General features: G+C 39.1%; 1 protein-coding gene across 2 annotated transcripts in view; it reads right to left on the bottom strand.

Moving 5' to 3' along the window:
* The window catches only part of LOC115353038 (prolyl endopeptidase), a 116,813-nt gene that overhangs the window by 94,933 nt on the left and 7,534 nt on the right, over nt 1-14,346 (bottom strand). For both annotated transcript variants that reach the window (XM_030041975.2, XM_041118223.1), the window contains exons 3-6: nt 12,326-12,459; nt 9,166-9,296; nt 6,166-6,375; nt 4,810-4,931 (exon numbers count right to left, since the gene is read on the bottom strand). In XM_030041975.2, coding sequence (XP_029897835.1) covers nt 4,810-4,931; nt 6,166-6,375; nt 9,166-9,296; nt 12,326-12,459 — 597 coding nt within the window. The remainder of the gene's footprint in view (nt 1-4,809; nt 4,932-6,165; nt 6,376-9,165; nt 9,297-12,325; nt 12,460-14,346) is intronic.

Genomic DNA, 14,346 nt, shown 5'->3' with positions numbered 1-14,346 from the left:
TCCAGGCGGGTTTTTATTCTTGGATTTCAGATACAATGTGCTGGTATAAAAAGCATTTCTATTCTGATCATATCCTTCTGAGCCTCTGCTAAGCTTTGGGTTGAAGGAGACCTAGCAAAGCCAGAGAACTGGGATTCTGACCCTGGATCATCGTGCTTATGACTGTTTCAATTGCAACAGGACGTCAGACAGCCTTGTTCAGAAGAGGAATGCAGCAATAGGTACATGCATATTTACATGCATTCTCTTTCTTAAATCTAGCACAGAGTAAAATCAGTAGCCTTCTGAGGTGACAGACAAACATCACATGATTTTTCCTGTGGCCTTCAGCTTGCTTTTGAGTGCAATGAAAGCACCAAAGCACCAGCAACCTGGCTATGTAAGAGATTACCATCTACCATAGCCCCACGTGCAGCCAGAAAGACTGCCTGCATGTTTCTTAATGGTAAAATTCTCCAGACCTATTGCCAGGACTGTAGGAAGATATTCACAGTAGGCTTCTATTCCAGATTCAGCCTTGACAAAGACAGTGTAAGGATTTAGAAAAATTTCCACAGTCCTGTTTTATCCAGCAGCAAGTCTCACTTGAGCAAACTGACAATGTTTTAAGCCCCTCCCCTTCGTGCTGCTCACTCTTCCCCTGTGGATGCTGCATTTCCACATCCTGAAGTGAAAACACACCACAGCCAGCACACATCTGGCACAGCTTACTCCTCTGTGCTCTGAATTTCATTGCAAGATCGCCTCCCTGGTTGAAAACCACTGATGTTAACTGACAGCTCTAAACAGAAAAAAAAAATTTTAAAAATCGTCAATTCAGGGACTGTGCACAGTGTTTGTTAGACAGCAACATGAAAAATTGTACTTGTTTTACTGCTGGCAGAATTGGGATGGGAGGGTTCCCCCCACCCCCTCCTTTCTCTCCTGTTTATTTTCCTGCCAGTACCATAGGAACTTCTAACACTACCAACTGTGAAAGGCTCTTACATAACTTATTGTTTAACTTTAAGAATAACAGTCTGGCTGTGAAAGAGAGATATGCTCTGTGAGTCTGGAGAGGAAGCAAGAACATGCCACTTATACAGAGAAGAATGGGAAGCGCCTCTTTTCAGAAAGTAGCTATGACATTGCCAAGGTTTTAAAAATCTGCATACCAGGCTGCCCTCTACTGGGATGTTATTCAGATAAACTCCATCCCTGCTCTTCCCAACTCCCCCACTATCCTAGAATCTGTACTAGAAATACATGTGCTTTTTCTAGACTAATGAAAAGATTTGATAGTCTCTTTTTCAAAACTTATATATCTGACTAACAATAAACATATTTTTTTTCTTCCTCACAAGCAATCCATTCAAGTGAGGAGCTGGAAATGCATCTATTTCTATGCCAACATAATTTTCCGCACCACAGATTTTAAATCAAGCATACTTGGGGCTGGTGTTGAATGTGTAATGAGGAAAAAAAAAAGAAGTTATTTTCTTGCATGTTGTCTTGTAAATGTATTAAGCTGACAAAATTTTACACAACCCTCTTTTATCCTCATCAGTGACCTAGTTTCTTCTCTCCATTAAAAATACACACCATACTGACTTCTTGCAGTGCACCTGAGATTACTGATTTTTTTGAAGTATCATGGCAATGTTATTATTTCGCAGTCTCTGCAGGATCTCCTTGTCAGGTGCTTTTCACTCGCAAGCAAGGTATTTCCCTCCTTTGACCCAATGGTTACAAGACATGCAAATTCTGCTCTAAACCTGAGTCTGGAAGTTCAAGCTCTGCCCCCACTCTAGAGAAAGGTTTGGTAATTGAGACTAGACCACCCACACCACAATCCAACTGTCTTCACTGGAGCTTGCATAAAATGTAAGAGAACCCAAATGTCTCTACCTATTTGGCCCCGCAAGGCCCTGTACAATAAAAACATTTGTTTATTAATCTGATGGGAATGCATGAAAGCAGACCAAAAAAACCCCAAAACCCACCAAAACACAAAATGCTGAGCTGTCTAAAGCTGTATTTTAAAATCTGTGGCAGCATATTAGCACCAAGTAAGAATATTCAGGACAGTGCCAATAAGCCATATAGTTTGATTTTTACTAAAGATATTTTAATTTTTCCCCCATTACTTTGTGGTCTTCCACTTTCTCAAACACATACTTCAAAAAAATTGACCAGAAAACTTGTTTGAATGGCCTGAAAAGAAGATTTTTGACCTACTGCACAAGGATAAAAGCACATTTTGCAACTGCATTTTTTTGTTTTGTTTTTTTTTTTTTTTTTTTTAATTGCATAATATGTTTTTTCCTGACAATTAAAAATAATTTTTCATTAATATCAGGATGACAGAGCCACATTCTACAGCTGGAACTCACAGCACAACCCTGGAATATCAGCTGTTTTAAAGTACTTTCACTTAGATAAGCTCAAGATTATTTACCAAGGTGGATTTCTGCTTTACCACTCCTCCTTAAAATAGCATTTCTTCTTAAATACCAACACCTCTGGAAGTTTATGCCTCCTAGAGGTCAAGAAAACAGTCATAAGCAGCCATATTAATTTATAAAACAAGAACCCACAGTAGTGAGGTGTTTCTCTTTTCACTGCCCTCCCCACTTTCCCAATACTTACGGGACTGTTTCAGTTCCAGGGGTTTCAGAACTGGTAGCTGCGCTAGATTCTATTATTTTCGTATTCTACAGCAAGAGTTACTACTACCAGTCCCCTCTTCCCACCCCAAAGACCTTCTGATCATTTAATATAAGGGTTAATCATTAATCACATTCTTCTCATTAATCACAAAAATTACCTGAAACATTTGATATCAGAGAAAGAAAAAAAAAAAAAAGATACTTCTTTTACATTTAAGGTTGCCTCAGGCTTTTCTTTGGATGACTGTTTCTCTACACCCTGGCCAGGCAAACTCTGTGCTACTCACTACAAGCACTGTACTATGAATTCTCTTCCATGGTCCTCCTCACATTTGGTTTTGTATTCTGATCTTGAAATGCTCCAGCCCTGCTTCTTCAACTTAGACAAGAAAAGGTTCTGTTAGTGTGTTATTACCTCAAAGGAGGTTTTGCTACCTATAAGACAAGTATACCTCTACACCTAATACAGAAGATACCACTTCCACAGGATTTAATACCATCTGAGACTGCAAACTTTCACTACCCTAAAAAGCTGTATGCTCTAATGAATCAGACTACAACAGCCTTCCCCCACGGAAAATGAATTTGCCTTCACAACAACATGTGTAGTTTAGCTCACGACACTGCAAAGCAATAATAATAATAATAATATGCATCACTCATGTAGTGATGTATCCACTGATTCACAAGACATCTGTCACCAACAGAAAGCCCATTTGTTTCTGGAACTAGGGAAAAATAAGGATAATGATTTCCAAATTCCGTTTTATTGCCAGTTAAACTCAACAGAACTGACTAGTTTTTGAACAATAAAAAAAATTCCAAAGCCCCATTTGCAAGTTTACACAGATATTCAGGTCAGCTGTTAAAGGTATGTTTCATGAATAGATGAGATTATGTAAAAAAGGTTCTGTTTGTTCACAGAACCTACAGATAAGTCTGATTTGTACAGAGAAAGCTCAGTGTGGTCACCTTGCTGGGGAGCACTTCACATTCTCACTCACTGTCTCATTTTGAATCCCACTGTTCAAATTCTTTGAAAGAACTTTTCTTTTCCGGCAACCCACAGAAAAGAAACCCCCAACGTCTCCATGGATTGATGTATTGAAAAGTGACACAGACTGATGATCAAATTTTTAAAAAGAGGTACTCTCAGGGAAAAATAGTTCTAAGAACTGAATACTCCAAATCAGGGTAAAAACATTTCATATTTATCAAAAGTGTCAGACCAAAAGAGACCCTGTATAGAAACAAAATGTACTGATTAAACATAGCTAGGAGAGTACAACGAATTACAACAGGTGTTTAACCACTGGAAAAACGCCAGTTCCCTGATAATCAGAATGACCACCACTACCTTCCAACAACGCTTAGAACAGTGCACTCAATCAAGCACTGTTAAATCTAATATGAAGAATAAAACACACATTAATTACACAACTTAAGGTCTTCTGAATCATTCATGTAAGAAGAACAAAGCATGGTCACCTATCATTTTGGTGCACTGGGACTTTGCACAACATAGTAGTAGTTCAACAAAATAAGCCTAAGAAATCAATTCCACCAGTCATTTGTTCCATCTCCAATAACACAGTCTACACCATATTAGTGCTCATAAAACCTGTTGTAGGGAAACTTAAAAGTCTCCAACTATGCACACAGTGTTAACAGATTTTAACCTGTATGTCTCCATTCTTCAAGTAAGTAGAATGGACATAGTTCATTTTCAGGAAAGACATCACAAAAATAAATATAAACAAAATAAACACATGGCAGGGAATATTCAGACATGCTGATTATTGGAATAAGCTTTTTGTGCAGGAAGTGAAGGCTGGGGCTCAACACTAAGATGAAACAAGACCAGTGACACAATGTCCATCAAATGATCCTTCTCTGTCCTGGAACGTGTACCGGCAGAATGTCTTCAATGAAGAAAAAGGGTATGTGATTGTGTCATTACAGGCTTGAGGAGTGATTTAAAGCCAACTAGACAGTCTTATTTTCAGCAATTCTTTAATCAATGATTCTTCAACAGTCAACTCTGCAACACTAATAAAAAGCGTTCTTTTAACAAAATGTTTTCCACTTTATACCTACTATCAGTTGTTAGAATCTGAAAAACTGAACATAATGATGACAAGCTTCAGGGTGTTTACTATACCTCAGCTCCACCCATCCATTTTGGTTCATCAGGAAATTCAGCACATAGGATATCTTCTGACTGGTTAGTTCCTAACACATGATAATGCAGCTTTTGGTGCAGATTAGTGGAGGTCTCAGTGCCTGGTGAAATGCAGATATTTAAACCAATTAGTTCTCAGAAATCCAACAACAATCAAATAAAACCCTTAGAAACTTCTGTATCCCTTGGCATATAAAAGAGAAGAGTAATTCAGCAGAGACAACTAGGAATGGTTCAAGTCTACAACCATTCCCCTCCAAACACACTCCTCCAAAACAAAATAAAATTCAAACCATACTGCAAACCTGTTCACTTACCCTTTCCTTTTATTGCTGATAATACATTCTTCAAATGTGAAAATTTATCATTTCAAGCTTTGCTTTCTAGAAATGCTAAGCAAGCAAAAAAAAAACCAAACCAACAATCCCTGCCACCCTCTAATGTTTTTGCTCCCATTTCATCCTGGCCAACTATGGGGATTTATTGCTAATTAACATTCCTAGAAACCTTCATACTCCATTTGCTGAAAATAATTTTAAAAAGTATTTTAAGGCACTGCATGAGGTGCTATGTGATTTTTATTTTTTTTTTTAATTTTGTTCTTGCAACATTTTCCAACACTTCAGCTTCTGAAGTGCAAATGTGTTTAAAAGAAAAAAACACAAGGTGGGTAACTAACTTGCAAGTCTGGCAAAATGATAGGTTACAAAAGCAAATACAGAGGCAAAATTCAGGCTCTCTCCAACTTTTAAGAAAGAGCACAACGCCAGAAGAAACTTTTCAGTAGCACGGCCTTATAGTAAGAGCTGCTAAATTCCTTCCCTACTGATGCTCCTCAGCAATTTACTCCACTTTGTGTGCCACTCCTTGAGTTTTGCTAGCATAAACATTTTGTGTTGCTGTGCTGTGAACCACAGGTGAATTAATCTGGTTGAGTAACAAAAACCTTACGCCCCGGACTGCTATTCATCAGGTCAACCTCCCAGGCCAGTTCACCTATGCCCACACAAAGGCATAAGGGAAGAGATCTAAGTAAGCTGTCACCAGACATCAAATTCCAGCCAATAATGCCCTGTATGAAAGCTAAGTAAATCATTGCAGAGAAAAAGAAAAGGAGCAGCAAACTTTTAAGAGAAAGACAGGGACAGGCAGACAAGAGGATATTCACACTGACTATAGGCTTTGGTCATACAAGACAATCTGATACCTAACTGTATAAACTAGTATAGCTAATTATTTCAATATAAACAAGTACAGCTAATTGTTTGTTGCACCAATTTACTGAAAAGGTCATTTTGCTTCCACATAGCATGCAATTAGTAGTGCCATACTTACCATCACTTTTCCCATCTTGCTGTGGATAGCAGTTATAGAACATGCCTTTTCCATCATGGGTCCATGCCATGCAACTGAATTTAACTCTCTCCAGTGTATCTGGAAGATCCTCAGGACCTTCTACTTTCATAAACTTGATAGTAACCCAATCAGAGCCACTAGAACTCAGGCCATATGCAAAGTATTCACCATCTTCGCTGAATGCATAACCTAGGAAATTGGAACCAAACAAGATGAAGTAAGAACCAGCACGAGGAATCAAGTGTTTTCAAAAAGGTGTTTATTCTGCCACACAGCTTTTTATTATTTATTACACACTAGCCAAATCCCAACAAGAGAGAGGTGAAATTGGGAAAGCAGTTAAAAGAACTGTGTTCACCAAACACTGAGAGAAGAGGGTTTATTTTCTAAAAGACAGGGCAAGCAACTACATCTGCTATCATCTGGGACTCACAGCATTTTTCCGGTCTCTGTGGACTTCTCAAGTAGTTCACAGATCTGAGTTTAGGCATGCATACTCAGTAAGTATGTTCAGTAACATCACTTATGCCTAACATCTGAATTATGATTTGAGTAATAATTCTTAACTACTTCCCTGAGTTTGAGGGGAAGAGATGGAGACTGAAAATGCACACAGGTAGAGAACTTAAAGTGAGATTTTAAGAGAGAAACAGTACCAAAGAAGTCAACAGAAATTGAGATACAAGCAATGCATCCTGCAAGAAAGCAAATACCACTTCAGTACTGGAGTCACTGAAAACTAGACCCTGCGAAGTCATGAAAACTGAAGTACCTGGAAATATTTGCCACTAGCACGCAAATGGATTAATCACCAGTATTCTCAGCTAAGACCTCTGAAAGACATGTTGTTCTATGCAAGCTGTGAGGTAAACATGATTCTGAAAAAAATTCAGGAGAGCTTCCATCATAGTTGATAAGGATCAAATTCACTCTTGCAAATCAACTCAAGTGAAGAGATTAAATTATCATAGGCCTGTACGTACCTGAAAGTAACTACTGAAAAAAACCACACAAAAAAGTTGCATTTCATAGAAATTATAGGTTTGAGAAGCACCACTGTGCCACCCTAACATATTCTCCCCCATTAGAACATAGGAGTGGCCATTCTGATTCAGAACAAAATTCCGCCTAGCTGTCCTCAGGAGTAACGACAACAAGATGCCTACAAGAGTAAGAACAATGCAAGCACATGTAGTATTTCCTTCAATCTTACAACCTCTGACCATTTTTAGCTTAAAAGACTTCTATGAAGTAGTTGGTTAATGATTCTCAGTGCTTCTCTCCTCCTTGACCTTGTCCAGCTTGCCTTTAAACCCACAGTAAGTTTTTTGCACCACCAACATCCATTGGTAAGGGGTTCTACAAATCTACTTCTTGAGGCATGAACTATCACCTTCTTTTGTTTGCTTTGGACTCAACTCCCACTGCCTTCATTTAATATCCCCTCATTCTTGCAATAGAAAAAATGATGACTAACCAACCCCTATTCACACTCTCCATTCTACTGCATGCCACAAATGATTCTGTAGACCTCTATTATACCTCTGCTAAACTGTCCCTTTTCCAAGCTGATTGATCTGGGCACCCTCAATTGTTTCTAACCTTTGCTCCATACCCTTTATTGTTCCTACTGCCCTCCTCTGAACTGTATTTCAGAGCCCCTTTTGAGCTGAGGGGACTGGAACTATATTTAGTATTCAATGCTACTGTATAAACCCCTGGGTTGCTAATGTAATGGTGTTTTCTGTTTTGTTCTCTATTTCCCTCTTAATCATTTCTGGTATTTGTTGTGCTTGTTTGGCTGCTACCAAGAACCAGGCTGACATTTTCATGGAACTATCTATTACAGCCTAAGAATTGTTCCCAAGTGGTCATGGTCAGCTCAGAGTTCATTCCAGCCATTCCTCTACAAATGAGGTTAGGATTGTTTGTCCCCTGTGCATCGCTTAATATATCTGCACAGAGACTTTTACCTGTTAATTTACTGCCCACTCAGTATCGCTAAGGTCTTCCTGCAGCTCTTCAGTCATTCTTCAGCCTTTACCTGGAATAACTTTGTACCATCACCAAACTCTGCTACCTCACTGCTCACTCCTTCTTCTAATATATATGAACACACTGAACAGTCCAAGTTCTAGCATAGTCCCTGACAGAACTCTATTGATGATTCCCACTTTGACAGCCAATCAGTTATTCGTGTCACTGCCTTTAAATCAATTATTTATCAACAGCAGGAGTTTCCCCTCTTGTTCCACAGTTGTTGTTTCTCTAAGTGCATTTGGAAAGAGACATTGTCATAAACCTTTTAGAAATACAGAAAGATTATATGAACCCGATTCTTTATATCCACAGTTTAAGGCAGGACTTCTAACTAAAAAAAGCCATATTGATTCTTTTCAACTAGGTCACACTTAAAGAAGCATCCACTAATTCTGTCCTCTGTTTTTATTAACTGGCCTTGAACACACTAGAAGGACTTCTGGGTCCAAGAGTCTTGCTTCTACAATAAGCCAATAGGGAGTGGGAAAATGCATAGCTAACACAAGTTAAAGCCCTAGTGAACACAAGTAATTTTGTGATTCTTATAAAAGTTAATGCTACGTTCCTCCAGTCTCTTACTTTAACTTGCTGGCTTGTGTTAAAGATGCAAAATACAATTTCAAGAGAATTAGTCAACATAAGCACATAAACTTTTTTTCCTTATTATGGACAGCCTCAAGATCTGTTCACATCTCAGTGGAAACCTGTTAAAGAGTTGTGAAAAAAGACACTGAGGAACTGAAACAAGTTAATTGTGAATACAATGTAGATTTAGAAGTGTTCTTCTGAAACACTACACAAATCCACATATGGCTATGGTGACTACTTTGATTAAAACAAGCCACTCTAGCCATACTTTTATAGGTGAAGAGCTGGAAACCATTTCCAACTTCTGCTGAAGACCCAGACTTATTCAGCAGAAACTGCTGTCTCACTAACCTCGTAAAGCCACAGTGCCATCATCAGAAAGCTTATTTGGATCAAGAAAAACTTTGGCATCGGCATCCAAGGAGTCTTGTACATATAAAACTCGCTGGTTCTGCAGTCCTGTATTGTAGAAGTGAAAATACCTGAAAGAACACAAGAGGGAAAAATATGTAGGAAGAACTCAAGATTTTCAGTTAGGCAAGCAAGAAAAACTTGCATGAGATTGTCATGAAGTGAATAAAAGACAGAAATATAAGGGAAATGCAAGCTTCACAGCAGAGTAGAAATCATGGCCTCCTCTATGACCATCAGGGATTTAACCATCCTCTGTAGGTGCCTTTCTCTCCCCCTTAATACAGAGGAAGCCCAGACACCAATTTCTAAGCCTCTAAAAATGAGAGTAATCTCATCCTAATGTGATATAGATTGTACAGAAAAGACTGTAGGATGCATCAAAACCATTTTTTAAAAATAAAAGCTGCATTTGCCACAGTGCATTTTAAACAAAGTATACTATAAACTCTACATAACTGCCTATGTTAAACAGCTCTGGCAGCCTTAGCGTTTGTTACGAATACAGGCACAGCTTCCAAATCCCCTATGTTCTAAGCTTCATCATTCATATAGCTGCTTTCAATCTGTATCAGGTGGCAGACAGATGTTCAAATGGAATAGAACTGAAATTGTTTCATCTATATTTCCCAATGTCCCTAAAAATGTGTTTTGAAAAAGTTGTAGGAACAGAGAATTACAGAATTCTCTTTAGCGAGGGATGCTCTTCACATCATAAGACACTCCAGAGCTCAAAGAAATTAATAACTGTATTCTATGCAATCCATAGGTACTACATTTTTCTTCCTTCATAGGACTTCCGAGTTTTACTACACAAACATGTGACTTAACAAATCAAACAGCAGCTTCATCAGGGGGAATAGGGGAATTTATGAGGTAATGTTCAAACTTAAACATAAGTTCACATATTCCCTAAGACTGTTCAATACTTGGATACAAGCATGGGAACCTGGTAAACCCAGAAGGGGGAACTATACTAAAAGGCCTGGCTAACAATCTGAACTAGTAATATGTTCAAATACTAACCATAATGTTCAGCGAGTGACAAAATTGAAAGATTTAAAGGAATACAAGAAAAAGATACATAATTTTCCATTTGACCATGCATCTTCTAGCCAATTTCACCTCTACAATGCTGGGCAATAAGCTGGGAAGCAAATGTCAAACAATACGACAGACACAGCACCTCCCTGGGCACTCTTCCTTTCTGCAGATTCTACAGAACAGCCTTTCAGATACTGTCCTTTAGCAGCTATTCTTCAGCAGAAAACCAGAGTAATCAAATTTAAGAATTTCTAAATGTCATGAAAAGGTTAGATAGTTCTTCGAATAGAATAGTTGCTCTCCCTGCCCCTTACTAAGTGTTATTTAACTTGGTAGAGCCTTCTTGATCTCCTCAAACACCATAATATATAGGTTTTTGGTATGATTTTTAAACCACTGTGATTTAAGTTCAGCATGTGCCAAGAAACAGAGCAACACTCAGAAAAACTAAAAAGACATCTATTAAAATCAAAGTAAAGTGTCATACATTAAAGCACGTTAAGCTCCTGGCATAAATGTTCTTCCTGGAGGACAGTCAGCTGCATCAAATTAAGACTTTTTATCTCCAGTGCGCACTACATTCATCCCTGCCATGAGCACTTCTGCAACATCAAACCTCACCAGCATGGAAGATAACCACACCTAGGCCTGTTTGCACTGCACAGGGAGAATGGGTCAGAGAATCCAGAGCAGTCACTGACCAGGCCTGCTCCAGAATCAGATTCAGCATAGCTACATCTGCATAAGCATCACATACAAACTAATAAGCTTTGCCTGACTCAATCAACAAGGCTTACTTCCCCAGATGCAGCACTGTCCTAAACAGCTGCACTGCTTCTGGGCGTAAACCTCACACCTCTATACATTGACGTGCTGTGCCACATCAGTGACAACTTAAATCAACATCAGTGGGTTCACTCCCCACAATATACTTTTACAAAACCCCACATAGTACAGACTTTGCCTCCCTTAGCAACAAGCATCCACACCCTCCTCACAGCATAGGACAGATAAATAAAGAGTAGCAGATCTCCCTCAATATCTGTGCAGAAATCTTAAGGCAATGAGATGCCTTCTGCTCTTTCATGTGGATGACAGTGAAAACATACCTGGCGTACCTGGGTGCCCACTCAAGAAGGATCAAACAAATTGAAAATACTGAAAAGACTATTTGTGTTTCCCATGATTAAAAATGGCTGGTTGTTTGCGCTACCTCTTTTTCAACTGCTAAAACAATCTACAGATGTTACTAAGTTAACCAGCAGTTTCATCCCTTTACTCCCTTTCTCTAGGAGATTGCTAGAGTTTCTGAAAGAGGTCACATAATATTGAGCAGCAGCTGCAGTCTCCAGACCTTGGGTAAGCCACAGAAGCACCATCTCTTTACCTAGCCACAGAATTAAAACAGGGATACAAGAAGGCTAGGTATTGGAATATAGCAGGATTTCTTTATTTCTTAGAAGACAGATCTTTTTGCATCAGTTGCCTTAAGTCCTCCAAATTATTTTTCCCCTATCCCCTGCAGATACAGGAGCCATTTTTCACAAGGAAATTCCCACTGCTTTTCACTGGCTATGACTAAACAAAAATCCTACCAACTAGATAAAAATCCTACCAGCTGCTCAAAGTATGACCAACATAAGAGCAGTATTTTAGTAAATATTTAGAACAACATGCACATGACAGACTTGTGCTGTTTTCAGGATGAGGTGCCTTTAACTATACTGACAGTGACCAACCCTGAAAGGAACTCCTCAAAGTTTTACTTTTGGAACAGTTATTCTACAAAGTTGTCTGAGTTTTGATAAACTCACAATTCTTGCTCTAAAGAGAAAAGACAACAAAAGAAGATGATAATACAACTGGGAACTGAAGACGGTCACAAATCTTGTGCTCTGCATCATGCAACCATATATATTAACATTGGCTTACTTTTTCTGCTTCCCAACTATAAAGGAATAAATACAAATATAATTTATAATTTGTTTTCCTAACTAGTAGTTACTATTGGCTTGCTTCATATACATCACCACCTACAAAGACATTCTTCACATACCTTTTTCCTTTCTTGAAGTGGCAACTGTACTTAGGATAATCGTAGAGTTCAGTCATTCGTTCTTTGAACAGCCCTCTGACAGGACATTGCTCGAGAAAGGGTACTGTAAGCTTGTTCTGAGCCTCCACAAATGCCTGAAAGAAAACAATCCCCCCAAAAAAGACATGAACTCAAGCAGAAATGCATATTTCCTACAGGAAACACTATTTTCTGAAACAATACATCACAGACATCTTTCCCCACATACAGGTTGTGTAGTGTCACACCTGAAGAGTCTTACATACTTATTTGCATTATGCCATAATACTATAATAAGACTGATCTTATATCCTGAACACTCTCCAGGGGGGTAACCACTGGTTTGGCCAAAGACAAGCCAGATTCCTACCATTCCCCTTTAAAAACAAACAAACAAACAAACCTCATGCTTTTAAAAACTCTCCTTTTATTTGCCTAAATTGCATAGAAAAGCTAACTTATAGTATATACCTCGGAAATACTATCTTCCCTTACTTCACCACAAATATACAATACTCCAATACTCTGTGATAAATAAATTAGGAAACAGATAAAGAGCAGAGTCCCTTTTGCCCACAGACAGCACTATCATTTCAGAAACTGTAAAGGACTGGAAGATGATACAAAACGTCACATGTATCATCTGTTCATCCTATTAACATAACACACAGGATTAGTCCCAGCCACTATTTCCTGCAAAGGCCGAAGTACTGTCCACAGATCAGTTCTCAGTTACAAAAGGCAAGAATACCTATCTCTGAGAAAAGAACTTTGAGGAGTCTAGTTTCTTTAAAACACTCCACCTCCCAGTCACAAACAGTTAGTGACAGTGGCCAAAACCATTACCGCTCCAGCTGTTTGTCAGAGGCTGCCACTCCCATGGCATGCATGGAAAAACTGGTGCTCTGTTGGTGTTTCACAATCCCTACTTATAGCACAGTACATTAACATAAAATTAATACCTAAGCATCTTAAGGTGAACCACAGTGGCTAAGAAGCAGACATGCAGGCTCTTCTGTCTCTAACATGGAGCAGGAAGGACAGGACAGTGTGTGTAGCTGTAATTCACAGCCAGACGTCACGATGACGGCTGCAGTATCGCTCTCAGACCCCAGCCTGAAACCCCGTCCACTCATCTCTTGCTTACACAGGTCTCTTTCCCAGTTGCTTTGAAAGAGGACGTTGTTTCTACCTGTCCTGAATCTGTCACACAGCAAGCAGATCAATGCACGGTAACATCTGAGCTACACTTCACCACAGGGCATGACCCACAGGAACAGCAAGGCTACAATCCACATTCTACAACTTGTGTTTCAAAGTTCTTCAGAAAAGCCAGCTGCTGTACAGAGTACCTGGCACACATTTACCAATTGCTATCAGTGTTTACTCATTTATTAATTCTTCAGGTGAAAAAGAGAAGAGAACAGAACATAAAACTCTTTCAGTAGCATTTTACAGACATTTCACGTGGTGAGAAGTGAGCACGTGGAACAAGTAGACAATCTCCCTCCCATTTGCCTCCCTCCCACAGCAGTGCATAGCCAAGAGCTACATTACATTTGAAGCTGTGTTTTCAGAGACTTGTCAGGCCAAAAGGTAAAGGAGAAAGTGTATTAATTATGGTCAGTCTCCACTTGAGAGGTATTTGTTCATGCATAGAGAAACTGATAAGCTTTAAACATGTGAGTGCAGAATAAGTAATGCCCTAAGAGCACTTGGCTAAGTGCTGAAACATATTAGTTTAAGAACACGTGGGCTGGTTACACACAAGTCACCACTCAAGGATGACACAAGAAAGCAAGCACTACAGCACTGAAAAGGAACAGATACAGAAGGCTAACGATGATGACTTCTGGATCTTTACTCAAATTTACACTCTATGTATCAGTGAGGATCGAGTCAGGAAATGATCCCCTAAGAAAAAGGAAAGAGGTGAATGCATTGCCAAGGGAAGGCCAATTTTTGCTTCCGTTTTCCCTTCGAGAATCACACTGGCCTAGATA

Source organism: Aquila chrysaetos, chromosome 2 (assembly GCF_900496995.4).
Source record: "Aquila chrysaetos chrysaetos chromosome 2, bAquChr1.4, whole genome shotgun sequence".
Taxonomy (NCBI): domain Eukaryota; kingdom Metazoa; phylum Chordata; class Aves; order Accipitriformes; family Accipitridae; genus Aquila; species Aquila chrysaetos.
The sequence above is the reverse complement of the archived record's forward strand: the minus strand, read 5'-3'. Positions and strand labels throughout refer to the sequence as shown.